Source organism: Chaetodon trifascialis, chromosome 4 (assembly GCF_039877785.1).
Source record: "Chaetodon trifascialis isolate fChaTrf1 chromosome 4, fChaTrf1.hap1, whole genome shotgun sequence".
Taxonomy (NCBI): Eukaryota; Metazoa; Chordata; class Actinopteri; order Chaetodontiformes; family Chaetodontidae; genus Chaetodon; species Chaetodon trifascialis.
The window spans coordinates 9,023,727-9,050,767 of NC_092059.1; the positions used below are offsets into that span (position 1 = coordinate 9,023,727).

The 27,041-nt window shown below is 43.2% G+C and overlaps 2 protein-coding genes across 2 annotated transcripts in view; both read right to left on the reverse strand.

Annotated features, from left to right (window-relative positions):
• Positions 1–171: 171 nt before the first annotated feature.
• Positions 172–7,738, reverse strand: fkbp8 (FKBP prolyl isomerase 8). The gene is made up of 9 exons (XM_070961604.1): positions 7,668–7,738; positions 6,833–7,100; positions 6,406–6,575; positions 6,168–6,256; positions 5,608–5,828; positions 4,198–4,370; positions 4,041–4,118; positions 2,003–2,140; positions 172–1,743 (listed from the first exon to the last, which is right to left on the reverse strand). The coding sequence occupies exons 2-9, from the start codon at positions 7,086–7,088 to the stop codon at positions 1,657–1,659; spliced, it is 1,212 nt and encodes a 403-aa protein (XP_070817705.1). The 5' UTR covers positions 7,089–7,100; positions 7,668–7,738; the 3' UTR covers positions 172–1,656.
• Positions 7,739–8,720: 982 nt separating this feature from the next.
• The window catches only part of ssbp4 (single stranded DNA binding protein 4), an 88,754-nt gene continuing 70,433 nt past the window's right edge, over positions 8,721–27,041 (reverse strand). Inside the window, exons 6-17 of the mRNA XM_070960340.1 lie at positions 20,945–21,028; positions 18,562–18,688; positions 18,335–18,402; positions 17,043–17,107; positions 16,014–16,059; positions 15,876–15,911; positions 15,680–15,734; positions 14,155–14,225; positions 13,942–14,020; positions 13,481–13,509; positions 13,290–13,391; positions 8,721–11,935 (exon numbers count right to left, since the gene is read on the reverse strand). Of these exons, the coding sequence (XP_070816441.1) occupies positions 11,906–11,935; positions 13,290–13,391; positions 13,481–13,509; positions 13,942–14,020; positions 14,155–14,225; positions 15,680–15,734; positions 15,876–15,911; positions 16,014–16,059; positions 17,043–17,107; positions 18,335–18,402; positions 18,562–18,688; positions 20,945–21,028 (792 nt within the window). The 3' untranslated portion in view covers positions 8,721–11,905. The remainder of the gene's footprint in view (positions 11,936–13,289; positions 13,392–13,480; positions 13,510–13,941; positions 14,021–14,154; positions 14,226–15,679; positions 15,735–15,875; positions 15,912–16,013; positions 16,060–17,042; positions 17,108–18,334; positions 18,403–18,561; positions 18,689–20,944; positions 21,029–27,041) is intronic.

Below are 27,041 nucleotides of genomic sequence, written 5' to 3' on the forward strand. Positions count from 1 at the left end.
GTCCAGTACATGTTATTTCTCATCCAACGAAGGTCAATTTAATTCGGCATTAATACCAACAGACCAGGCACACAACATGGAATCACTTCAGAGGTGGACATTGCTGAAAAATCACTCCATACTTTGTCAGCAGACTGGAAAAAATTCTGATAAAAAAAAAGGAAACTGTAGTTTGATATCAGACATATTTTATTTGGATGAATATAAAATTAACAAATGCAGGGAATGCCAGGAACCTCTTCACTTGCCACCAGGTGTTAGTTTATGCAACTTTTGGCTCTGTAGGCCTACCATCTACTCTAAAGAAGCCACAGATTGAGTGGTGTCACATTAACTATGTAGGAAAGCGAATGATCACAAACAGAAGAATAAATAAAACACCCAGATGAACACAATTAAAGATTTCACAGGCAAAACATGAAGGGGAGGAAAAAAAAAATACACGCCCAAAATTGGATTTGAAGGTTCGTCCTTCAACATTTGGTCTTAATCATCAAAAACTGAGGTATAACTGACTGGAATTGATTCATAAAAATAAACTTTCCTTCAGCATTTTTCACAGCGACATCACTGAGAACATCTATGTACCATCTTCAGTCCTTGTTGTAAAGGTAATACCTGCACCTCTAGTGACAAAAAGTCATTCGGCAAATGTTGAAAGTACAGTATATGTACTTTGGTTGATGCTTTAATGTGTGCATATACAAGTGACCAGAAATATACAAACCCTGCAGCACTGAACTGCCATCAAGCACACTGTCATGTATATGTATAAACCACCTTTGTGAAATGCTGTTGACACTGTGTCCGATGGACAATGATTCTGCATCAGATGGTACTTTTTGAGGCTACCATTCTTTTTTTAACTGCATTATATTGTGAGGTGTTTCCTTACATTTTCAGCCCTCCATACATGCTAATGACATGGATCATTTTAGGAACACCTGACAGTATAACAGCACAACAAACTCCAGCCTCAATACGTGCCATAGAACTGACACAATATGCAAATAACTGACTGTTGCAATGCATTATACAGGTGTTTCTATTTTTCTGGTCACATAGCGTATGAGTGGAGTTTATAGAAAAGGTGTTAGAGTTAGCACACATGCCAGCTACCTTGCCATCGAGAGAATCTAAAATAACAGAGCGGCTGCATTACACCAGTCGACATCGAATGTACCGTAATTAAAACAAAATCAAACCACATATCCTCCTGCTCATTCTGACACTTTAAAACTACAGCATTCAACATGTCACAATAGCTATGTTTAATGGGAAAAATATTTTTTAATAGCTCCTATCTGCATCTGTGGTAATCTATTATTCTTTTATGTTCAAATAATCAATCTCAAACATTAACTACCAAAGACAAAAACAATGGCAGCAAAAGAAAACAGTGTCTGGCAATGTGACAGATATGCATAAACCTACACATTTACAAGGTTGGAAATACAGATCCCATATGCAAATATTGATGTCTTATTACTTGTCACATGTAGTTCTCAAACATGGCAGAGAAAGGAGAGTGACAGTGATGACTGACTGACATCTCCACCCCCTTTGACCACAGGTCAGAAGGCACTGCCAGATGTGCTTCTGTGCTGAGGCACTCACACTGCAGCTGCTCGGTCAGGACATCACTACAGGCTTGGTTCAATTTCTAGCAGCTATGACAACAGATAATGCTACGCCACCAATGGCTACTGCAGTGGCACCGAACAGCCACTTCCAGCTGAGGCCCTGCGGAAATAAAAGGAACAAAAGAGCAGAGAGTGAGTGTTAAGTGGGTTGAATAATATCATGATTCATGACACAGTGAAAAGCTCAAAGCAAGATATTTGTCTGACTTAAAACACTGATATATAAGTGATGCCATCTGACGATTGCAGACACATCACTCCAAAAGAACTAACGAAAGTGCTTGAGCATCGTGTGGTAATCGACAGAGATTCAAGCAGTATGCAAACTCCAAATGTTGAACACTAAATGACTGTCTAACCCATGAAGTCTTGGCCCGGTGCTTCTGTGTGCTGCTGCCACTTGTGGGATTACCCAGCATCTTCTTATACATGGCCTGCTCTGCTCCTCTCTGCTCCGAGTGCTTCTTCACCAGCTTGGAGAGCTCTGTGTGGATAGTCTGCACAGAGAGAAAAGGCATATAGATGGATACTGCAGCTCTGGTTTAACACCCAAACCCCTCTCTACTCTCTGCCAGCTATCCCAGCATGAAGGAAAATGCTATTCTACAACAACCCAAGACTGATTTCCTTGTTAATGCGAATGTGTCAGGATGACAATACCCTAACATCAACAGACACAAGTGGTCACCAAGTGGCCTGATAGAGTGGAAAATGATGTCATGAGACTTTTCAAAAGGAGTATGACTAACCATTAATCTTCAAACATGATTGATAGATGAAGCATCCTTTTAAAAGTAAGATATATATGTAAGGACTGGGCAAAATGTTTATGCCATTCTTTGTTGTCTTCCAAGAAATCACAGGCTTGCATCACAGAATTAGCCTGCCGTTCAGCCCACATGTCCACACAATTCCAGGATATGGGTTCAGTTATTGTTCCAACACTGTCTCAGATCTGAGTCATGTTACTGCTCTTAAAGCTGGTGAGTGACTAAGTAAACCAATGCTTTCACAGCTGACAAAAATGTTTATGCTTTGTAAATGCGCTTCAGAAAGCTTCCACTGATGAAGCGCCATTACATAGAGTAAACAGCAATGTTCACTTACTAGTAATTTTTATAAATGAGCATAGTCTACATTTAAAGACATTTGTGGGAACAGGAGAGCCAGTGTGACTGTCTGGACATGTCTCTAACCCGAGGATTTGTCTGTTCCTATCCAATACTAAGAGTAAGCAGATATATTTTCAGCAAAGTGCTTCAGCAGGGCACCCATGGCAACTCTGCACTGCTATTGTGCAACCAGCTACCCACCAAAATGACAAAAATGACACAGACTTGTCCGCAGGGCAAAGATAAAGTAGGTTAAACAAACATGCAAGATCTTGTCCTAACAACATCTGTGTGTCCGCATACTATGCGGAGATGGTTTGAGGCAGTCTAAACTGGAATTGTCAAGATGGCGTGTCATGTCAAAAAAAAACACAGACAAATAAATCTCCTGCCATCCATTTTAGTTGAAGATAAAGGGCGTGAGTAGCTGACACCAGTGTAAAAAATGTAGACAGCATGTCTGTCAGTGCCTGGAGAACAGAGCGATAGCGCGTCATCCTGTCACTCCATGACGCCTGCGCCTGTCTAATGCCGCCTCATTGATTATAATGGCAGTGTCCTGGTATTGTCACTGAAGCCCACCCACTGATAGCTGTTAGAACATGATGTTATTTAGAGAATCTTTTCATTATTATAACTCTAGGAGGCAAGTCTGTTTTAGTATTAAACCAGCTAAGCTTGCACAAGGTTTAAAGTGTGTGTCGACACATAGATATCATTGCTAACATAGAAACAGTGGACAGGAATGTATTGACAGAAGTCTGCCAGGTAAAAGGGACTGCTAGTGCATACAATCTATAATATGTGCAATAGGCCACTTAACACAGCAATGCACCTAAGATGTACTATTGCAAAATGCAATGTAAAGGATGGATGAATAGCTTAAGTGGAGACCAGGCCATGTGCTGTTTGACAGATTGGTGTAGGACTGAAGTGGGGGATTCTGGGCATGAATACCATGCTGCCACAGCTCACAGATGATCCAAGAAGCCCACGCACTGAGCTGAGTTCTGTCAAATGGCCTCATGTTGCCAAAGAAGCACATATACCCAACTATATATGCAGGAGAAGAGAAACAGTGGCTAGGTATTAGATATGGCTGGGGTGCAGGGCAAACCTATTTACAGCACCAACATGAAAACAAATCCTCAGAAATGATGAATCAGCAGTCCACCTGACCTTGCATGACAAACTAAGTGATTTGATATTTTACCCTATGGCACCATCTACTGGCCATTCGAAAGACATTTCTCCATACTAAAAGTTGTGTTTTAATCAAAAGTACCTTGTTGCTTGGTTCCAACTTCAGCGCCTTCCTCAAAGTTTGAATGGCTTCTGTGTATTCACCTTGCAAGGCCAGTACCTTTAGAGAAATCAAACAATCAATAAAACAATCTCTCACAGACTAACAGAGGAGGTCAAAGAACAAGAGTGACGTGTACCTTGCCCATGCGGAAAAGTGCTTTTATGTTGTCTGGCTGGTGTGCCAGTGCTGAGACACAAGATTTAAGGGCTGCATCATAGTGGTCCAGTTTCAGCTGAGAAGCAGCCATGTTGTTTAAACACTTCACTTTTACATCCACAAGCTCATTCTCCTCCTCAGGACTAATATCAACTGCAGCAAGAGAAACCACATAATCAACAAAAATGTTTAAAACCAGTTAAAAAAAAAAAAAAAAAAAAAGGGTCACAAAAACAGAATCTTAAAATGAAATAAGATAATTATAATATCCATTGGTGCATCATTAACATGACTGATCACTGCTTAAATCTATGCACTGCCTATCACCATCTAAGCCAGGACAGATGTGACATGTTTTTTGACCATGTGGGACATGTTAGGGTAAGAGTCTCCTCCTGTTTATGGGGTACAACTAAAATCCCCCCCCCCCCAACAAAAACATGCAAAACAAAAGTAAATATTAACTCTTTGAGTACCTATTAGGTACCCCCTAAGCCCACTGCTGAGTGACAGAAAACCTCCAACTAGTGCTGTGCGATATGGGAAAAAATTTATATCCCGATAACGATATATATCCCGATGTAGTATTTTTACTTAAAATTATCCTTTATGCTTTTATTTATAAAACACATATTTTATATATAAAGGGACAAGACAATTAAAAAAACAATAAAAAGTCTTTTTAGTGCCAGAGTCCCTCTTTTTGTTACTTCTTTCTGTTTTGTTACTAGACAATTAAAAACCAATTCAAAATAAGATAAATAGAACACAAATATCAAATGGACAAATACCATTCAAAAAAATCTGGTAGTGCAATCAGTTTCATCACTTCATGGTTTAACTTTAGTAGTTTGTCGCATTTTAATGCTGTCTCTGTACTGTTCCTTATGCCGTGTCTTTAAGTGACAGAAAAGATTAGACGTGTTTGAGTCGCTAGTGACGACTTATTGGCAGCATGTTTTGCAGATTACCGTTTTTTGGTCGGTGTCTGCCTTTTTAAATACAAACCAGTGCCAAACAATGGAGTTTCTATTCCCTCTTTTTGGCACCAATTCCCTTCTGTTGGTTCAGCGTCCACTGTGCTCTCCATCTTTGCTACGTTGTTTACGTCTATGCTCCTGCTGGCTCTCACACGCATGGCTGAAAACGTCAGCAGTGCCGTAATGGAGTTCTTGCAGGTGACGTAAACTGCTACCGCATAGCAGTAGCGTTGCTATAGTTACATTAGCTGAGCTAACCACAGCCCACAAGTTAAAATTACGATATAAACAATAGAGGATTATATCGTACGGTAGACATTTTTCTGTCGCACTACGACATATCTCGTAATATCGCATGGCACTACCTCCAACTGTAACAAACTTTTCACTGACTCTGGCCTGCAGCTCACCTTTAGAACTCGACTCTGTGATTTGCAGGGCGATGCCATATGAGTTAACTGCAAAAGCATAGTCCCCACGCTGATAATGAACGTTGCCTCTCTCTCTCTTATGGCTGGCCAGGGCAATCTTTTCTGAAGGAGGAAGCAGCTCCAGGTCTGGGGCATCAGTAGCTTCCAAAAGTTCAACTTCAAGGGACAGCTCAGCATTGGGGGGGACATCAGGTTCAAAACTGGAAAGATGAAGGAACACAGTGAAGCTAAGGACTTAAGGAAGTATCAGTCACTAGATTATGCAGAAGGAATTTCGACAGTGACAAGTCTCAGTGAAACTGTGCATCACAGAAAGGTCAGAACATCCAAGAAGCCAAGAACAGAGCTTGTCGAGCAAGTAAAGCTACATAGTCTAAATTAAAATGTGACAACGTAGATGTGTAAATAAAGCTCTGTTTATATAGTACTTTTTAAAAGCACAGTAAAAATTAGAGGTAAGTTTGAAATTGCAGCTTTCATTTGAGTGAAATTTTTACATGAAAACTGCTTTTAGAAGTTAGATTAAAACACATCCCTACCTCCCCCGGGCACCATAAGCGTATTTTGCATCAGTCTGAATGAGGGCCTTCTCTCCCATTTCCATGAGCTGCACTGTGAGATCCAGAGCCTGAAAGGACAACAATGTCACTGCAGAGACTGATATGTACAATATAACACTAAGTGCTGTCATTAGCATAAAGCAAATTATGCATAACCTGAAATCTCTCTATAATCTTTCCCCATTGTGAGAAGTTACCTCAAATTGTTAATTTTTACCTGAATGACATCTCCATCGCCAAGTGTGAAACAAAGGTCAGATTGCTCCTCTACAAGTGCCCCGTCCATCAGGTATGTCTTCAGGTGAATCTTTACATTCTGTCCTTTCTGTGGTCGACTGTCTTGCCCTTCTCCTGCCGCCAGCACTTTCTTCTTCAGCTGGTCATTGCCTAGAGACAAACACAGCCATATTTATTTCGGTCAGTCAAAGCGCTGAGCACTGTCCAGTGACTGTGGGGCAACCACAAGACAGAAGCCTTTCTCAAGGGAATCACAACACGTTGGACCCTCACATGAGATGACTGTGTGGAATTGATTAGAGGACCTTCACCTAATCAATACTGACTTATAAACTACTGCAACACCTTCTACAGGAATGTATTCTGCCACATATCTAACATGTTACCATGACACTTTTGTTATGTACCTAATACATCCAGCCATTCTTCCACTGGTCCTTCCACTGGAGGTTCTGTGTCTGCACTTTTCTTTTTAGATTCATCTGTGTTTTTCCCCTTCCCACCCCCGGCATCTTCCAGAGGAGGGGGTTCGTCGTCAATGTCTTCGTCTAAAACCTCAAAGTCCTCCCCGCTGTCCAGCAGCGATGTTCGTCCATTCTTCTTTGCTGATGGCGCAATGTCATGGCTATCAGAGACGTCCATAATCTCCTCTTTTTCCGTCATTAGTGTAGTAATCTGAGAAAGAATGTTGACAAATTGAAAAATACAACCTTATTGATTCCCCTGACAGTCCCAAACAAGAGTCTCAATTAAAATCAATAACTTTTTAAAGAGTGATCCGCTGCGATCATATCAGTGAGCTTATTGCTTTCACATAGCTTCCATGCTAACATAGTATCTACAATAAAACTGCCCTCCAAAACCATCCGTGACTGACATCTATAACAAAGACCATGACTTGACAACATGATAACAATCACAATCCAACTTTTTTGCTTCACTGATGTATTTTGATTAACAGGAGTCTAGCTAGCCACACGTTTCCAGAAGTTTCTGACAAGTATCCTACCGTTCTTTATGCGGCTAGCAGCTACTGCTAACAGACGTTAGCCAGTGAAGTTGACAATAGCAAAATAGCATTAGCTGTAATCTCGCTAGCTAGGTAGCTAGCTACTGTTTGTGAACATTAAGTGGCTATTTTTATCTTGTCTTGCAGTGCACCGCTGCTTGTATGAACCTCAGATAGAGTCAGTCAGTGTCATTTGTGTTAAACCCATTTCATCAAAATAAACGGAACATTACCTTCAACCACTGTGTATGCTGAGGCTTGTTTTGGTCCCGGACAATCTCCCATTCAGTTTACAGTGACGAAGTCAGTTTGCTGTTGAGGAACCGGAGACCAGCGCAACCTCTATGGGTTGTTGAATATACAACACCAAACTGACTTCGTCGCGGTCTCTCGCTCATCCCATCAAGCTGCTTCCTGTTAACCTTGAGCTCCTGTCCTTCTATTGGACCTTTTCGTGCATATTAATGTTTGGCCTCATTGGCACCCCTAGCACTGCAATTTTAGTTTTAAATATCAAGAAATTACTCCATCTCTGTCCTGCTAAAGTACTGCTAGGTAAGTAGCCATCATATGATACAAAATGTATTTGCCAGATTGTGACTGTATCTGCTGAGGATTAATGAGCGTCTATTTATAATCCAGAAATAGTACAAGAAATATAATCAGCATATTTCTGAAGGTCATTTACAAGAACATTTAAGTAGAACCATAGCCACATGAAGAATACTGGCATTAAAAAGTTTGAAGTTATTGCCATGATAAAGCCCCTGAATGTACACAGTAGGACTTTATAGTTTAACTAGAAAGCCAATACAAATTTCTTGCTTAGCTGGAGCTGCGATGAACCATGTTCAAACCGTGAGGTGGAAATATGAAGTCTGGGTTTAACCCAAACCAAAACTGGTAAAATATCAGTTGCAGATACCCTAAATCAAATGTTGGTTAAGGTCCAAAAACCAATGCTTTCAATAGAACGGTTAGTACTTAAAACAGGGTACAGTCCTTTCCATTAAGGTGCAGGAAGTCCTTTTAAGTTAACCCTCAATCAGCCTTTGCCAGACGCTGTCACCTTAAATATCATGAAGGTATAAAAATACAAACTTATTTCATTTTCCAAATTTTGAAGAGGGTGCACTCAGTGCAAATTTGTTTTTCAAAGATTAACATGATATACAAAAAAGACTTAAGCGACCCTTTCAATGCTGTATATAACTGCTCTTTATGCACTGGATAAGACGGGCTGAAAGCTAAATGAGAGCTCAGAGGAAGGGATTCAAACAACAAGGAAAAATCAAATGACATTTATTATTGATGCATTGTTTCTTTTTTGATAAGCAAATTATCTGTTTTTCTTTCAGTCTAAAGAAACTTTACAATATAAAGAAACATACAAAGAACATCTTTATTACCTACACAAGACACCTAAGTCCCTAAGACAAGATTCTGAACTATCCTACCATGTAAATACAAAGCAAACCCAAGAGACAGACTGCTTCATATTGAATACTGCCGTGTCATCAGAAAGGACCATGAACGGTACAGGAGAATCATTCATATCCCCTTCCCTTGAATTCCCAACCCCTCCCAGACTCAACATAACCATCCCACCCCACCAGCAAATCTTCCTAATGGTACAGTATTATACATCACAATAGAAGTACAGAGATGGCCAACGATCGATATACACAGAGGACTGAGAGAGGATCAGTGAGAGAGCTTCAATCTATACAACGCTATAACAGGAGCGGATAGCAAAGGACACAGTTACCTTTTGATCTATTCTTAATTTAAAATGAGGTTTTCATAAGTATTTTTAACCTTTTTAAAAGTGTTCTTAAATTGATAAAAATCCTTCATATTAAAAACTGCAGTAAGAGGTCACATGTTTTTTTTGTGAGAAGATGCCCTTTGGAAAAAATGATTCAAAATGATCATTCAAAGCCAATAGTAACAATAACTGAAGCACAAGGAGACAAGGGCAGAGTGAGGACGCCACAGCTTGTTTGCTTCTCTCTGTCCTGTCCTCTCTCTGTCCTATCCTCCCCACCATACAAGTCTTTAACATACAGTCTGCATTTATTGTGTTACTGTATTCTATACATTTTTATGGAAATTTAGCCACGTGAGCCAAATAGTCAGCGCATCCGTTCTCTATGAAAAACATGGACAGATTTATTTATAATTTACTTTCAGCTGTATTCATTGGTAGTGACTGACATATCAAAACATGTCAATGATATCAAAATGCATTATACAGTATTTACAAAAAAGGAAATTAAGGGGGGGTGGGGTGGGGGGTGAGGGATGGGACTGGAGGAAAGGAGGGAGGTGTGTGTCACTATATTGAAGGAACACTGGGGAGAGTGTTTCCAGGCCACTGCTAGCCAAATCCTGGAGATGTCCCTGTTCAACTCTGGGTACAATCTGTTCACATTGATATCAGAAAATTGATAAGTACGTCACCATCACCGATAGAGGCTACAGTGGTTGTTTAGTTAACGTTGGTTTGAACACAGCCATGACGTGGGTGCTGCAGTGTTTCGCTATGTGAGATCATTTATCCCTTTGAAACAGTGACAGAGAGTTGACCAAGCCAAGAGTACGAAACATACAGAAAGAAACACATTAAATAGCGTGATATTTAACTATGCTTTCCTTTGTGTGCAGATTCTGTGGGCTTTCATTTTTTCTGTTGAACACATTTAAAATAAAAACAATCTGCTGAAAACAATCCACAAAAATGGAGATATATCCATTACAAAAGTATCCCATTATTCCTCTTCTTTTGACCGATGTGGAAGATGCATCACTCTGCTCCATCATCAGCGCTGCTACAGCCTCCAAATGCTCCGGATCCATTATCCCGTATGTATGGGACTCACTGAGGGAACTGATCGATGTGAGCTCCGAGGAGACGCTTACGTAGCCCGTCCTGTCTGAGTTAAGAAAGTGGATCACAGAGGATCTGAGAGTTCAACCCAAACTCGAAGCAGGCGTCAATGAGTGTGTCTGAGGTCCCGCAATATCTCCTAGTCCAAAAGGAGACATCGACGAGAGACCGGTACGAATCCTGGGAGGAAAACAGTGCCGCGTGGAGTCCACAGTGAGGTGAATCACACAAAGTGAGGAAGGGAAAGGAACCACGTTTTAGGATTCACAGACAACTTGTAAATAACAAATTATAAAACAAGCACAATACAAGCTAAATATGTTGTATTTACAGACAAGACCAAATCCATAGAAGAGATGCTCTCTCGCTCTGTCCGTTACCGAATGAGAACTGGCACCTGTCCAGACCATCGTCTCAGGATCCCACCAGAACCATTCCCATGCAGTAAAAACACAGAAACACGTGAGAAGGGGTGCTCATTAAGACGAGATAGAGAGACATCAGCGGACGAGCTGTACCAGAAAACAGGAAGGCTCTGAGAAAGCCCCTGTTTTAACTGTATTTATAGTTTTAGCTGAGATAATCTAACCTCAGCTCAAACTACTTCCTTAGCTGGAGACAGTCAATCCTCCCGATCGCTCTTATTTTGAAAGTTTACGTTAATGTTGCTACAAACATTTAGGTGGCAGAGACTGGAGCTACAAGTTCAGAAGAAGTTTTAAGGAGAGGTATGTGAAGTGAGACTGACTGTGACAAAAAAAAACAAAACAGACATCAAATAACCTAAAAATCATGTAAACAGAAAATCATTGTGCATTTTTCGAGTGTGTGCTTATTCTGTCATTGTTGATGCTGCTGCTGAGATAAAATGTGCCCTTTACAGGAAATCATAACTACATTAGTAGAATAATATCAATTATGAAAATTATAACAATAACATTACCATCAACAACAAAAAATACAAACATTTAATGAAAACCATCCTTGCCCTAAAATAACATTTATCAGTTCGTCTCTTTTTTTGTGTGTGTTGTTTATCATCCCGCCAACACAGGAACAGAGTTTCTGAATGAGAGTTTTCAGCCCCTGTCGGTCAACAACTGCGCGTCCTCGTATATTATGATCAGCATGATATAATGGAGTGATGGTAGATGCAGAGAGGCATCTTTATTGGGCTTGAATGCCACCCACGAGGGCAGGTTTTGGGTTTGGGAGAGACAGGCTTGGAGCAGTTTCGGGCTCTTACTGTCCGAGGGCCCGTGTCGAGGCCCGGTAGGTGAGGAGAAGCGAAGAAGAGGCCCATCCTGTTGCTTGGAGTCCTTTTCATGTTCTTACACCCATTTTACAGGCGTTGGGATGGGGGACCTTGAGGGGAGTCCTGCTTTCCAGGGGCATCCCCAGGGGCTGTGTGGCACAGCACACCGTCCACGAGGAGGAGATGGGAGGGGAGGGGAGGGGAGGGGAGGGGAGGGAGGCGGGTAATGCAAGACGCACCAGGGTAGATGGGAGAGGGAGATTGGGATAAGGGGAGATGAAAAAGAAATAAAATAAAATAAAGGATAAAATAAAATAAAAAAAAAATCACACACTCATCGTCATGTTGGGTGAATACTGTAAAGAGAGAAAAAAGAGAGGGAAGGGAGAAAAGATAAGCCAAAACTATATTAAACTTCTTCCACTACCAAGTACAAGATGAAAGCAATACAACTAACTAATCTAAATGCCATGTCCAGTACACCGGCCTCTTGCAGCATCCATTACACCTAACAATTTACCCTCTCTAATTTACTTTCTATGTCAGTAAACCAGCAGCAAGCAAAGCAGAGTCCAGCCCAAGGAGAAAATGTTAGGGGATTTCAGATCACAGTGAAGATACTGGAGCAAAATGTGCTTGTCAGTCTCACATTAATCACTATATGACAATCTCTCCATGCATCAGAGAAAGCATATTATCTGCGTCTTTTCCATGCTCGTGTTGGTGCATGCATGCTGTGTTTGTGTGTGTGTGTGTTGGGTAAAGTTGGGAAAACTGGGCACAATATAAAGGCCTGATTATCGGCTCGATTTAGCCCCGAGGTCTGGTTTCAGGGTCAGGGAGGTGTTTTGGTGCTAAATAGAGCCGGGGTCGGTTTCACAGAGATATTTTAAACTGGTCTGTCGTGTCTTCATTTTGCTATTAGATTAGTCTGATCTAAGTTGGAGAGGTTCAAAAAATAAAGCCTGACTAGTTGTTCCATGGTAACAACCAGTGACAGCTGCTGACCAGTGGCACCAAATGACAAAACAGAAGAAAACACGGCTCACAAATTGTGGTTTGTTAACAGTGTTTTGGGGTGAGATGAGACGAGAAAGAGCTTTTGCAGACTACAGTGTCCTTAGTTGGAAATATAAAGCAGTGAGGACGTCGTGAGTGAGTCTTATTTGTCCGGGGACACTCGGCTTAGCCTGAGCTTAGCAGAAGTACAGACTGAGCCCTGTCACATTAAGCAGCCACAGCATCTGAGCTCTGGTCTGTACTATTCAGAGATTTTATGCTACCAGAAGCGCTCTGCTGAAATTTTCCTCTGAATTCTTCCAGAGGGCAAACATTTTTCTGCTGGAGTTAGCCGTTTGACATGGTGGCCATGTTTTTTGGGTTAAAAAAGGCGTTAGTTTACCCAGAATTCATGGCAAACTTGTCCTAACTGAGACTAAGTCTGCTCCTGAAACCGACCCTGGGTCAGGGCAGGGGTTTAGGATTTAAAGTTCTTGTCCTGTAAATAAGAGATGGAGCAATCACAATTCAGGTGTATTTATTTCTGTGACTGGACAAATCTAAAAGTGATGCTGCTGTCTGACTGAGTAGCCAGTGGAGACCTGTGCAGCTATTCTGCAGCAGTGATTGTTGTCACAGCTGAATAGGATTTCTTATAGCCTTCCAGTTTGTTCCCAGCTTAAGAGGCATGTTGTCTCCTTCTGTACTCACACTTTCACTTTGGAATGGGTTTAAAAAGTTGCCTGCCATCTCGCCGTCGTCCCGCGGAGTGCCGGGAGGATTGTTCATGCCTGCCATGTTGTTGGGAGAATTCTACGACACAGATGAGGAGAAACAATAAGACGACGCACTCCTTACGGAGAGACAGAAAGAGGCACAGATAGACAGGCAGTCAGTCTTACCTTTGGCAACCCATCCATGTCACCAGAGCCTGCGATCAGACATGGAAAAAAAAAACAAACAAACAAACAAGGAGATGATGCAACTGTTGACTGATCCTACACGTCCTGCTGCTAATTCAACATCAGCTCAGGATATACAGTGCAAGCACAAACAGCCTGCCCTCTCACACATAATGGCCGGTAATTAAGCTATTTGTTTCAGATACAGATGAGCACCGACTCACTGGCTTCACTGATCACGTCTCACCCATCTACGAGATCAATTGGCCTGCTCACTGCCCCGCTAATCTGTTCCAGCTTTGTTCAATAGCAGGAGGAAGGAGAACACTTCCTCTACAAGCCATGAGAGGGCAGAGTCTTACTTCTGAAGGCCTTTGTTCATGGAGAGTAACAGGTTTCACTCAATGTACTCAGGAGCTGATACCACGTACCTGCTACATACACTATCGTTAGCCACTCACCTAGCGATCCATTCATATGATGCTGCTCCATAGCACCCATTCCACCCATGGGCCCATCGGGGCCCGGTCCCATTGGGAACTAAAGAAAAACAGCAGTAAAATGTACAACGGTCAGTGCATGAGGGTCGTAGATTAGACAGAAAAATAAAAACAAACCTTCAAACGTAGAAACACTGAAGCTATTTATTTCAATTCCAAATGACTCTCACTTACATTAGGTCTGTTTCCACCAGGGCCGATGGGGTTCATCATTGTGTAGATATTTTCACTCGAGTTTGTTGAATCTGTGAATAAAGAGCAGTCGGATGTTCAAAATCAGAAGCACAAAGCACACGGTGCCTCGAAGACCGCGACACGTGCTATTATCTCTGTCTGTTTTCATATCCAATATCCAGTTGTTCAAGAAAATGTCAAAAAACAAGGTGGGTTTGGGGTAATGAATGGAAAACAATGCGCTAAGCTGCACAGAGCCGCCTGGAGTGGCACTGTCTTTCACTGCATCTGACATTGTTTCAGTTTAATTTAGCCATTTGTACAAAACATTCAGCCGCAGCCCAGGCATGTTCTCGTTTCTGAACAGGACAAAGACTAACCGTATGTTACTTTAAGTGCCAGAACATAATGTCGTTCAATCTCTCTGTCAATCGACCTACACACTGCTCTCTGCAATGTGCAGAAAAAGAAACCCATTATCTCTTATTCCTACAATCACGGGATTAGACCAAGTTTTTACATGGACACCCTGGCGACTTAGCAACAACCAGCGTGTGCTGCGTCGCTCCTGGTGTGTCTGCCTGTCCTGAAAGGATTCAGAAGGATGAGGTGACCTTGATCTGACATTGCAGGCGGAAAGTTGTGAGTGGAAGACTGAGAAAAGCAGGAAAAATATGAATAACAGGCTGAGAGACAGGGGAGGAGATGGATACAGTATGTGCAAAGTGGTGGAGAAATCTTGCCTGTTAGTGTCCCTGAATCTAGCTCGTGTTGTCGTGACTGGAGGAGGGGGGCAATGCTGAGTGGGAGGTGTGCATTTTTGTGGGAGGTTGGTGTGTGTGTTTGTGTGTGCGCGCGCTCAGTCTTGGCGACTGCAGTGGAAATATGTTTTCCCTCCCGGTGTACGTGTGAGCAGGAGCGTTTTGTGCAAAAAGGTTGCCCCAGCAACGTATCACAATAGAGGTATGTATATAAATAATAAATAGTGGACACAAAAAGAAGCTCTCCACAGGCCAACAGAAACAGAACATCTACAGGATATCAGCCAACGGTGTTTTGTTCTCCGCTAATCCTCCACAGAGACACTAGATTGATGGGTCAAAGCTGAGATGGATGACTCATCTGATTGCAGACTGACATGCTTCTGCTTCCCTTTTATGCAACTGTCTCCACAATGAGGAAACACGGCTAACGACACTGGAAGATTTTCCAGAATGTGCTTAAAGTGGAAGCAGCTGACAACAAACGTGATACCTGACCACTTTTCTTTATCGTGCATGTGTCACAGACAATACAAACTTCAGCCCAGTGTAATATTTTACTCTTTTTCAGTGTTTTGCACTTGCAAAAGTACTCCTAACAGCTCAATTCCTGCAGTATTTAGAGTCCTGTAACTGCCTCTCTCTCCCAAAGAGAGATGTGTATCAGACAGAGAGCAGGTTTGATGTTTTTTAGTCGGAGTCTGTGTTCAGTGAACACTGGATAAAAGTACAAATCAGAGGGGAAACTGAAGTGTATAACTCACCTCCAGGGCTAGGCATGATGGGAGTTCCTGGTGGGCCGCCTCCCCCTGGAGGGCCCTGAGGGGTGAGGAAGCAAAAGAGAGGGAAAGAGAAATGAGTGCTGAGTGCATCTAGATGGCAGCGTGCCTGTTAGATATTACTGCGTGACAGGTAATTTATGGCCCATGGTCGAACACGAGTCCATGACGGGACACTTACCACATAGTTGCCTGGAGATGAAGATGAATAAGCTATCTGTGGAGAGAATAGACCCGAGGTGAAACAAAACATGAGACACAGGTATTGTTAACACACTCAGTCATGTAGGAGATAAAGATGTGAGAGACTGTGACTCACTGAGTTGGTGTTGGGGTTTGGCCATGGACCTCTTCCACCAGGACCCCTGAGGACACAAACAGAGAGAAAGATTTAGAAATTGAACGGAAGATTTCTGGCCCACGGCAAAGCTTCACAGGAGATCCTCGTCACACGTGATGATTTCTCATGGCTGATTTCTTAAGTGCATACGTATTAGTTGATATGCACATATAATCCAGAATTCTTTGCCACAAGAGGTGAATTTACATTTTAAGTGTGGTAACAAAGCACTTTAACTGCAGAAGACACACAGTCACAAACATCCCTAATGCTGCAATTCCTTCTTACAATAGTCAGTAACACTTAATCTGAAAGTGCACACACTCACCATTAACTAGTTGCTTATCAACATGTATATTAGTAGCACTTATTAATGCCTTCTTCTGCATGACCATATTTTACAACCTCTATACCTCTGACTCAGGGTTTTCCCTCAATAACCTCCTACTTACTGCTTTTTGATAGCAATTAAGGAAGTTGTTGTACATGAATTAGGATCTTAATAGCCAAACCCTAAACCAAACTCACTGTAAGCACCAGAATAAGGCATTAATAAATGCTTTATGGTGACTAATTAAGTGCCAATATGCTGGTAATAGTCCTGCTAATAGGCAGCTAGTTAATGGTGAATATATGTACTTTAATATCAAGTGTTTCAATAAAGAGACATGAAGAGTCCATTTCTGTGGCTTTATTAAAGGAAACATTTTCACAACCTGTTGGTGACGGTCATGTTGTTTTCTCACATACGTTATGAGATCTAGGGACAAGTGAGTCTGTCCTTCATAAACGTCCATTTGATTTTGCAGACCAGGTTCTTGGTTCAGGTTTGACACATGACACTCACTGTCCCCACATCTCAGCAATTGAACTACTTGAACCACTGCTTGAAACAATGGTCAAAACAACTAAAATAAGACTTAAGTTGTAAAAAAAACCAACCTAAAATAAAGCTTTTCTTGGCACCAGCATCCACAAACATCCACAACTTTTTTTCATTGTACTCACATGTTCATGCCCGGCATCCCTGGCCCCATGGAGTTTGGAGGAGGCCTCATCCCGCCGCCGTAGTTCTGCACAAAGAGACGAGCACACAGTCATCAAGCCGTCTCACACCTGCTCTGTCTAAAGGTTTGAATTTTAATGAAGGTCAGCGACGATCATGTCTCCCGCTAACTAGTGTTTAATAATGTGACGTATGAGCGGAGTGTGGAAGCGGACAGCTGTGTGTAAGTGTGTGTGTGTCCGTCTGTAAGTTGCGAGTCTCTGTGTACAGTATGTATCTCTATGTGTCCATGCTCCCCTCTGCGTGTTTGCATGTATGTTTTCATAGCTGCTCAGCAGGCGGGTTTGGCTGGCACTACGCGTGTGTGCTTGTGTATGCGTGTGTGTACGCGTGTGTGTGAATGAGACAGATATAAAGAGAGACTATGGGGGCAGGCCAGAGAGCAGCTCCACTCAGAGGAAGAGTTTTGTTCAGCAGACGATTACACTTGTCGAGCAGATGCCACACCAGCTGCTGGTACGCTGACTGCCAAAGTCACCGAGCCAGGGTGGCACAGAGAGGGGCTGAGGGGCACAGGGAGAGAGTGTGTGTGTGTGTGTGTGTGTGTGTGTGTGTGTGTGTGTGTGTGTGTGCCTTTGTGTGAGGTGAGGCTGGAGCGGGAGGTGGTTGGGCGCAGAATGAAGCAGCTGTCTGGTAATGGTAATTCAAAAGGACACTGTTCTTTAAGCATCTCATGTATTACACTGAATCACATCCACAAAAATGAAAGCGATAAGAAGGAAACCAACAGCGCCACAATTGGCACCGTTTTTGGTCAAAATGTGTCAGTGGCGGCTTGCTCAGAGCCGCCGGAGTATTCCGCCTCTGTTAGTCTCCCTAGGTGGGAGTCGGCAAGTAGGATTTAACATGTAAAACTAGCCTTGGCAGTGGGTGAGCTCTGGTCACAGCCAAGCTAATCATCGGAGCGCTTCTGACATTTAAAGGCAAAGTTACGAGGCTGGCAGAACCAAAAATTTCTCTTCAGCAGCGAAAAAGGATTATCTGAGTGCAGTTTATGGGCTGCTGCTTTGACATTATAGCTGCTTTTATGGTAGCTCTAAATGAAGGGCAACCAAACATTGGGTTTGTTCATAAACTGACGGTCCAAGCACCAAATCTGTCTGTGTGGCAGCTGCAGAGTGGGACAGCAGTGGGCGGGCGGCGCTGAAGGACGCCGTCCAATGCCATGACTTTATCAACACAGCCCAGTCCTGTGCTTTATTCTGTGTGACTGAGTAATAGGACCGGTACCCACCTGTGGGCCCATGCCTCCCATGCCTCGAGGGGGATTCATTCTCATCGGGCCTCCCATGTTTGGATGTCCTGTGGTAAAACACGGAGAGTGAAGCTCGTTAGAACGGCAGCTCTGTTTAGATCAATAATAATCCCACAAATGAGGAGAAAACGTCCTTCAGAGGCCAATATGAGATCAAACTGCAGATTAAATGCAGCCACTCTGAAATCACCGTGTTTTGTCAGTACCTTGAGGTCTGGTGGGGTCCAGGCTGTTTGGCAAGAGAGGCTGTGACCCAGGGATGCTCCCAGGAGGCTGATTTGGCATGCGGAGGGAGGGCCTTGGGCCACCTGGGTACCGTGGAGACATGAATGGCTGCAGGAAGGACACGAGAAGGACAATGAGTATGTTATTTCAGGATGATCATGAGCGGAATACTTGGCATGGGTCTTGGCAGATGGGCTTTAAAATATCAAAAATAAGTTTGATCTTGACCTTGTTTTAATGGAGAAATCGCATAAAGCCAAAGTGCACTTTACATTTCATCGAATTAGCGTGACATGGAACTCATGGCGACAGCAGCGGAAGTCATAACAGAAACTTTAATATCAGGATATTCTCTAAACATTGTGATTATGAGGAATTAATTATGATTCTGTATTCCACAGCATTTGCCGATCTCAAAGTGAAAAATAAATAGGGGCAGATAATCATAAATATACACTGACAATACGTATTTTGAGTACAATGAGTGCAGCGGAAGCCGCTAAACAGACTTCTAAGGACATGAAGAACGATGACACGACATAAAACAATGCTTGAATTATAAAAGACACAAACCACCACAGTGCACATGTCTCAGCGTGCCATTGTCATTATCGGCTCAGTGAACGTCGGATCCAACTTCATACTCCAGCTTAATAACCACACATCCATAAATCCTGCTGCACTGTTTGTTTAGTGCTATAGGATGGACATTTTTTTACTCCTTTCTTCTACTAAGATGCTGTTATCTTGAGGTTCTGAAGAAATTAAGGGCAGATCTCCACAGAGCAATAATATTAGGATAGAAACATCGTTACAATCAGCCTAAATTAAATGCTTTTCCCTGAGTATATCTGTGCAAATCTGCTCTTCAGAGGCAGAGATGTTTCACTCATACCTGGAGACGGCGAAACAAGGCACAAAAGGCTTAGAAAGCCTAACTCTCTGGATCGAACCTGCCCAGTTCTGAGGCGTTATCTCCGTCAGCAGGGGGAGCTATTGTGTTGAAGAACACTGGACGGTCATAGTTTTCTTACATTTACCAAGAAGGAGGGGTCTGTCATTAAGTTTTGGAAAGTAAGACCTCAGGTGGTAAAATCCATTAGGATAAAGGTAAAAGAGGACAGATAAGAGAGAGGGCGAAAACACGCAGGACACAAAGTTGGACAATATGGGAGAGACTGGAAGGTGGAGCAGGAAAGTCGTGCAAGGAGGAGGACGCGTTCTTCAACGTTTCGCGCGGCGGCACATGCGCTGGACGTTTTCTCGCCGTGTCTGCATCACCAGACAGCAGTGCAACAAAAATGCAGCCTGGATAGTGTGATTCATAGCAGAAACCGGAGACAGCATCCACACAGATGTTTCAGCAGAGAGGGGACAACAGCGAGCTGGCCGACGCACGCACACACACACACACACACACACACACACACACAGAGCCGGCGCACAGCTAGTGAATAATGTAAAGCACCCCAGACAGATGGTTTTCAGAATTACCTATGAGAGTACACTGCTGCAACTACAAATACCCACATCCAGCGAGCCATATTTCAGTGTCAGATGATAAGAATTAATTCCAAACTCAATCCAACTATTTTAGTATCAAGGGGGAACACGCTGATCTGAATGCAGATCGGGTACGAGTTGTGTGTTTTGGTCACAGAGCATGAACAGCAGAATAATGTTCGTATCACCATCTTCACACAGAGATAAGCACAGACAACACAAACACAACAGGAGGCTGGCTTTCAATGGTAATTATGCACTGTGCGCTTGGCGTGTCGGTGTATGTGTGTGTGTTTTGAGGAAAGAGGAGTTATATAATCCCTGTTAGCCTTTGAGGGGAGGACTGACTTACTACTCTTTTTCACCCTCCTTCCTTCCTCCTCTCCTACTTCTTCCCTTTCCTGTCTACCTTCTCCTCCCCTCTCCCCTCCTCCTTTGACCATGTTGTGGTGGGTTTGTGCATGAGGAGCTGCACCATGTCAGGCTCTGCTGCAATATTAATGGTCTATTGATGGACTATGGGATGGTGAGTGTTGGGCTGAGGGAGAGAGAAGGCCCTCCAGATGCACCTCCCCTCCTTACAGCTGGGCCAACACAGCTAAATTATTCATCCAACCCACCATCGTGGATGCGGCCTGTCCTGTCTGTTAGCACAACAAGGGACCTGTGTGCTGTTTGTACACTGCTGCTGTGTGAGTGAGTGAGTGAGTGAGTGAGTGAGTGAGTGAGTGAGTGAGTGAGTGAGTGAGTGAGTGAGTGAGTGAGTGAGTGAGTGAGTGAGTGAGTGAGTGAACGAGTGAGAGCATGGAGCTTGGATTGGGAACAACAGCTGAGAGAAGAGCGTAAATGATTTGGTCTTACCTGTCCGTGAGGTCCCATCATGGGATTACTGGGGTTGTGTGGGGGAGGCTGCGTGTGAGGGGAAGGCTGAGATCCTGGAGGACCCTGGTGAAGAAAATCCAAAAAGATGTCAATAAAGTGCTCCGATAATGTATTTGGTGATATTCAAACCTGCTTAGGGAAAAAATATATATATCATGTTCAACAACCTTGCATTAAATCCCTTTTCAGAGCGAGCGCTGGAGTTATTGACTGAAAGGACAATGTGATCTCACTCTCCTCTTGTTGTAATTCACCATGCAGATAAATATCTTCAAAAGTGGGTTTTATTTGCCCAGATTCAAAGACATCCGTCCAGAGATTTTTTTTCCTCCGGCAAAATGGAACTGAATGGACTTTTGTTTGTGATGCTTACTGCATTAAAAAGCATAATACATAAAAAAAAAAATTCAATAGCTATTTCACTTTTTATAAACAGTTTCCCGTCACTAGTTTTCATAGATTCTGTAAAAAGCAGAACAACCCCGATTCCCAGAGAAGTTGGGCTTCTGAGTAAGACAGAGAAAAAGAGTGTGATCATTTTCTACTATTGACAGCACAAAGACAATATATTTAATGTCTGACCTCATCAACTTCATTGATTTTTGTAATTATCTGCTTATTCTGAATTTGATGCAGCAACACGTCTCAAACAAGTTGGGACAGGAGCAACAAAAGACTGAGAAAGATGTGGAATGCTCCAAAAACACCTGTTTGGAACATTCCACAGGTAAACAGGCTCATTGGTAACAGGTGAGAGGATCATGATTGGGTCTGAAAAGGGCATCCTGGAAAGGCTCAGTCATTCACAAGCGAGGATGGAGAGAGGTTCACCACTTTGTGAACACATGATTGGAAAAAGGATTTCACTACATGAGCTCAGGAACACTTTGTACAGCAGCTGCTGATAAACACAGTTAACCTGCAAATGACTGCATTCTGTTTTTATTCATGTTTTAGGCAACTTTTTTTTAAAGGTATAAGAAATAAATCTCACATTCTTTTTACTTTGGGTGAACTGACTATTTAAAAAAAAAAGTTGAAATTCTTATATTGTTAACATTGTAGCAACATTTATGGCTTATTACAATATACAGACACACAAATAAATACAAATTATTAATAAATGATTGTAATTATGATGTACGTTCTCATGAGTTTGGGAAAAGTTTCTGACATCATTACTGAATCAAATGACGGTGAAGCGGCTGCGATATTGCTTGAAATGGTTAAACGTGATGCTGCCAATCCCACCGAGAATCAACTACAAAATGCACTTTTTTGCTGCTTTTCATTCACTTTGACCTCATTGTTTTGATGTCCTCATCCGTGCAACTGGATTTTGACAGTATTCAATCACGCAAACACAAAAACCACGAGAGACGCCACATGAACTTGAACACACACAAGATAGGTATGGAGTGATACGTGGCCAGCTTGGCATGGTGGAGAGACAAGACACACAGGTAAATGTAGTGTTTTCCTCAGGATTTGACCTACATGCATCCGATGGTGTAGGGAGGTGACTGTTAGCTAACATGTTGCCCAAAAGAACCTGATAGGCTGACATAAAGTGGTAAAACTCTGCCCCTTCTGCCTCCTACTGGTCAAGATTGCTTAGTACAACTTTAATTGCCATTACAATCACAGAGTAATTATAGCATGTCCAATTTAAGTATGTATAATTACAGCATAATTATCATATCTATTCTGCTTCATCAACACAGAACGCATGAAACAGGATTTGTCAGTGACATGTGCAGTGAGCCACATTGATTTTCATGTACAGGAGCCGTTAATTGGCAGGATGGGGTCAGATCAATTCACGAGATGGACTTTAATCAACGTTCATTTACAATCGCGTTGTGTTGCCAAAGGATAATTCTGGGTGGTGTTATGTTTCTACACTCTGCCATGATGACGTCTGATCCAGCTTGAGAGAGGTGCTGCTGTCCAACGCCGTCCCAAAGCAAATCTAATTTTGGTGCTCAGTGTCACTCTCCAGAGAAATGCCAAATATTTCAACCCAATCAAACACCATCATGGCAAAACGTAGAAAAATGGTTCCCAGGTTGAGAATAACTCAAATTATTTGGTGTCTTTAAAATCCACTCTGGATTGATGACTCCGTGCCTGGCATGTGAACTGCAGAGCGAATGAAACGACTGGCTAACACTGTGTTAGGTCCATTCAAGTGAATGCAGCGCAAACTTTGACCTTGCTGTTTCTGCCTACAGTAACCTCATCTGACTCAAGCAGCAGCTACTCCAGCAGAGAACCGTTACCACCTGAACATCAATACGAGAAAGAGGACCACCCACTGCCAGAGCAGGCTTATCTACGAGTCTGCCAGAGCCTTCGTCAAGCACTCGGCTATCAGGTAACATTACAGGTGTGTGCGTGTGTGTGTGTGTGAGCTGTGCTCCTGAGTGGTGATGAGTGCGAATATGAGCTCTCCCTCCTTTTCACAGGTGAAGGCAGGATCTTCTTCTCTCAGGTGCTGAGTGTGTGTGCTGGCTTGAATATGCGAGTGCTTGTACAGTATGTGCACTGAAGGGGGCTACTTCAACAGGTGTGTATCTAACATCACAGAGAAAAGATAAAGGATTAGGGGATTACCCACGTGAAATATAACCTGAGACACACACACACACACACACACACACACACACACACACACACACACACACACACACACACTCTGATAGACATGTTTACATAATTTTGCAGTCACTTTTTCTTGCAGTAATAGATGCATGTACACACAGTGAGCCTGAAAATTGACTGTTCCTTTACATTTTGGGGTTTTTTGTATATATATGTGCTCTATAAAGAGACATGATTAATTCACTGATTATTTTCAAACTAATTGTTTACTGTTATTTAAAATAAATAAATAAATACCCATGCACAAGTTTCCACAGTATTCAATTCGCTCATTTGTCTCAGCACAAAAGTACCCAAAGATCTTAAATTTGCAATGTTATGAAGCTAGAAGACAGTTGAGAAGCTGCAACCAGCAAATACTTAGCATTCTGGCTTAATAAATTACTTAAAGCAACTACCTGTACAATTTTTATGTGGTCTTAAAAATTGATGGCACAAGTTTTGTTTGGAGAAAACTGAGACAGTCCTGCAGAAAACTGCTGCTTTCTCCACATTCATCCAAGCGTCCCCGTGCAGGTTCGTTCACAGCATCTGTTTGATATTATTACTGCGCTGCCACAGTCGTACATTTATGCATTTCACACAAAGTGTTTGTCAGTAATTTGTTGTAATTTTCTGTTGACCACCTTTGATTAATCAACTGTTTTGGCATCAGCACATAACTCGTCTGGGCTTGTGCACCTCTTCACGTGTGCTGTACTAAAGGAGGCAGCTGCTTAGACGCCTTCATCTCTCCAGCCTCACACAGATCTCCCCCTTCCTCTTTTTCCCTCCTCACCCCTCTCTGTCTCTCCCTCATTTTCCCACACTGCCCACCGCGCCGCCCTCCCTGTGCGAGCGCTCTGCTGGTATCGCCGGGACGGTGGAGCGCCGACAGAGCCGAGCACCGGGAACCTGTGGGCGCTGCCACACTGGGAAAATAAACATGCCTGACTGACAGCTTGAAACGAGTGCGTTCCCACAGGCTCAGACACAGTGCCGCTGCGCTGCCAGGTACATTGTATAAGAGCGCAGATTTTGGCAGGAGAGATGAGCTTGTACATACACTTGAAAACAATACTGCTCATGAGCAGAAGCACTTATTCATGGACTCACAGCCCTTTCTAAAAAGGCACAAGTGCTGAGCTCAGTAGCAGCAGCAGGGATCTCAAGATAGGTGCTTCCAAGCCTTTTGAGATACAGCAGTTGACTTTTCTTGATGCATTGATTCTTTTCATCTCATTGTCAAGAGACCAGCTCGTCTGAGAAGCAGTCTCACCTTCAATAAAGCCACTTATTAACCAGCTACACGGCATACAGCAGGTCAATAATCTATTCCAACAATCTGGAAATGTTTATTTAGTTGTACATAGAGTGTACTCTGGGTGTGCTGGCACAGTTATGACGTTTGTACCGGTGCCACTGTGGTTGTTCTGCTACTCTGTGTGTATGTTTTGGGTGGTTAACACCAGCTGTACTGGCTCGCTCTGTCTCTCAGCAGGTTCACACTGGGGCTAATGCAGCGCTAGCTCTGTCTGACCTCAGAGGTTATTGTTGTTGATGTGCCAGTGTGTGTGTGCGTGCGTGTGTGTGTGTCTAACAAGACACCCCTGCGGGGTCTGGCTGCACTGATCCAGCTGCAGCAGCCTGCTTCCCCTCTCTACACAAACACACACACACACACGCACACAAACCAAGCTTTAGTCAGTTAGGAGGTCATTGCATTGGCTTACATTCATTTCTTGGAGCCTCAGCCGAACTATAACCAAAGCTGCTTCATGCTCAACACCAGCCATGACTGTAACCGTAACCTTTAACCAGAAACCTAAAGTTTCACCCAAAAACTCAGCTCATCTTGTGGGAAACAGCTTTTTGTCCCAAAATGGGAGCTGAGTCCCCGTAATGTGGCTGTGTGAACACATTTTAGTCCCTGCAATGGAGGTAATACACAATCTCATTCACACACACGCACACACATACACACACACAGCTCCTCTCTTGTTCCTCTCTATAATGTGCCATAATGGAGCATAGCTCCTCTGGCTGGGCCTCCCTGGGCCTTCCTGCTATTACATCTGAATGGGCCAGCATATGGCCTTTATGGCCGTACTGTTCTCTCTACAGGTCCCTGCAGAGAGAGGCAGAGAGAGAGAACATTTCAGCTGTCACAGAGGTGTACACAGGGCGAGTTTGAAAAGTAGCTCGGCTGGGGTGTGTGTGCGTGTGTTTGCGTGGTGTTGTTTGTGTATATGTGTAGGAGCGGGGAAGAAGGAGGGGGGCACGGGGAGCGTTAAATGAAGCAATTAATAAAATCATTTTCTACCCGGCTAAGGAGATAACAGCTTGGCACAGTACCACAAACCCATCAACACAACCCCCTCTCCTCCCCACCACTCATTTCAGCTTAAGGAAGACCCACACCGCTGCCCCTGATGGACCACTAACAGAGAGAGAGGGAGGGGGGGTGAGAGAAAAAGAGATGGAAGAGTACCAGTCATCTGAGTTTTCTTTTCCTGTTTGCAGCTGCTAACACTAGAGGGCAGTGTGTAACTGCCGTCAAACTACTGGACACACACACACACACACACACACACACACACACACACGAACAGAGAGCGAGAACACAAAGCAGCCTGCATCACTGAACACAACAAACAAAGCCAGGAGGAACAGCACCACACACACACACACACACACACACACACACACACACACACACACACACACACACAGAGTGCACACTCATTGTCATTCCCTGCTAACATTCCAGAGAGAGCGGCAGTGGCAGCAGTAGGTCTCCTGCTAGCTCATGGTATATAGCATGGCAACACGTCAGCACAGAGATGGGAGCGCGCTATCAGGGGTGTTTTGTCCCAGAGGACGGCTGCGAAAACGCTGACAGCCGTTTAAACATGTTAGGATGGCACCGAATGATTTATATATATCTGTGATCCCCCTCCTTAGCTGAGAGGAACGTTCAGAGCTTACAGCTGAAGTGTCACCAGCACGCGGGGAAATGTGTGCGTGTTTAGAGGGAGTTCTCACATCTGTCTCGAAACAGATAAAACACGCCGTATCGGAAAAGTGCTGCTGATAGGGATGGAGCATGCACTATAGGAGACAAAGGCTACATTGAAATCCCTGTTTAACTGTGATGACACTAAATCTAACAGCAGCTACAGGCAGACAATGGAGAGAGAAAATGTTTGCTGAGGACTTGCCACTCGTTTCCAAGTGTCTGTCATTCAAGGAGAATTGTTGGGTATCATTTTTGTCGCTGTCCTCTCAAGGATAAGCGGTGGTGATAAGAGTCAAAGACCGATCCTCTCCTCAGTGGGTTTCAGTTCAGGCAGAAATGAAAAGTTTTACCTGCGCGCTCTCGTCTGTGTCCTTTTGCATTTGCCTTTTTGAATCTTCTATTCACGGCGCTATT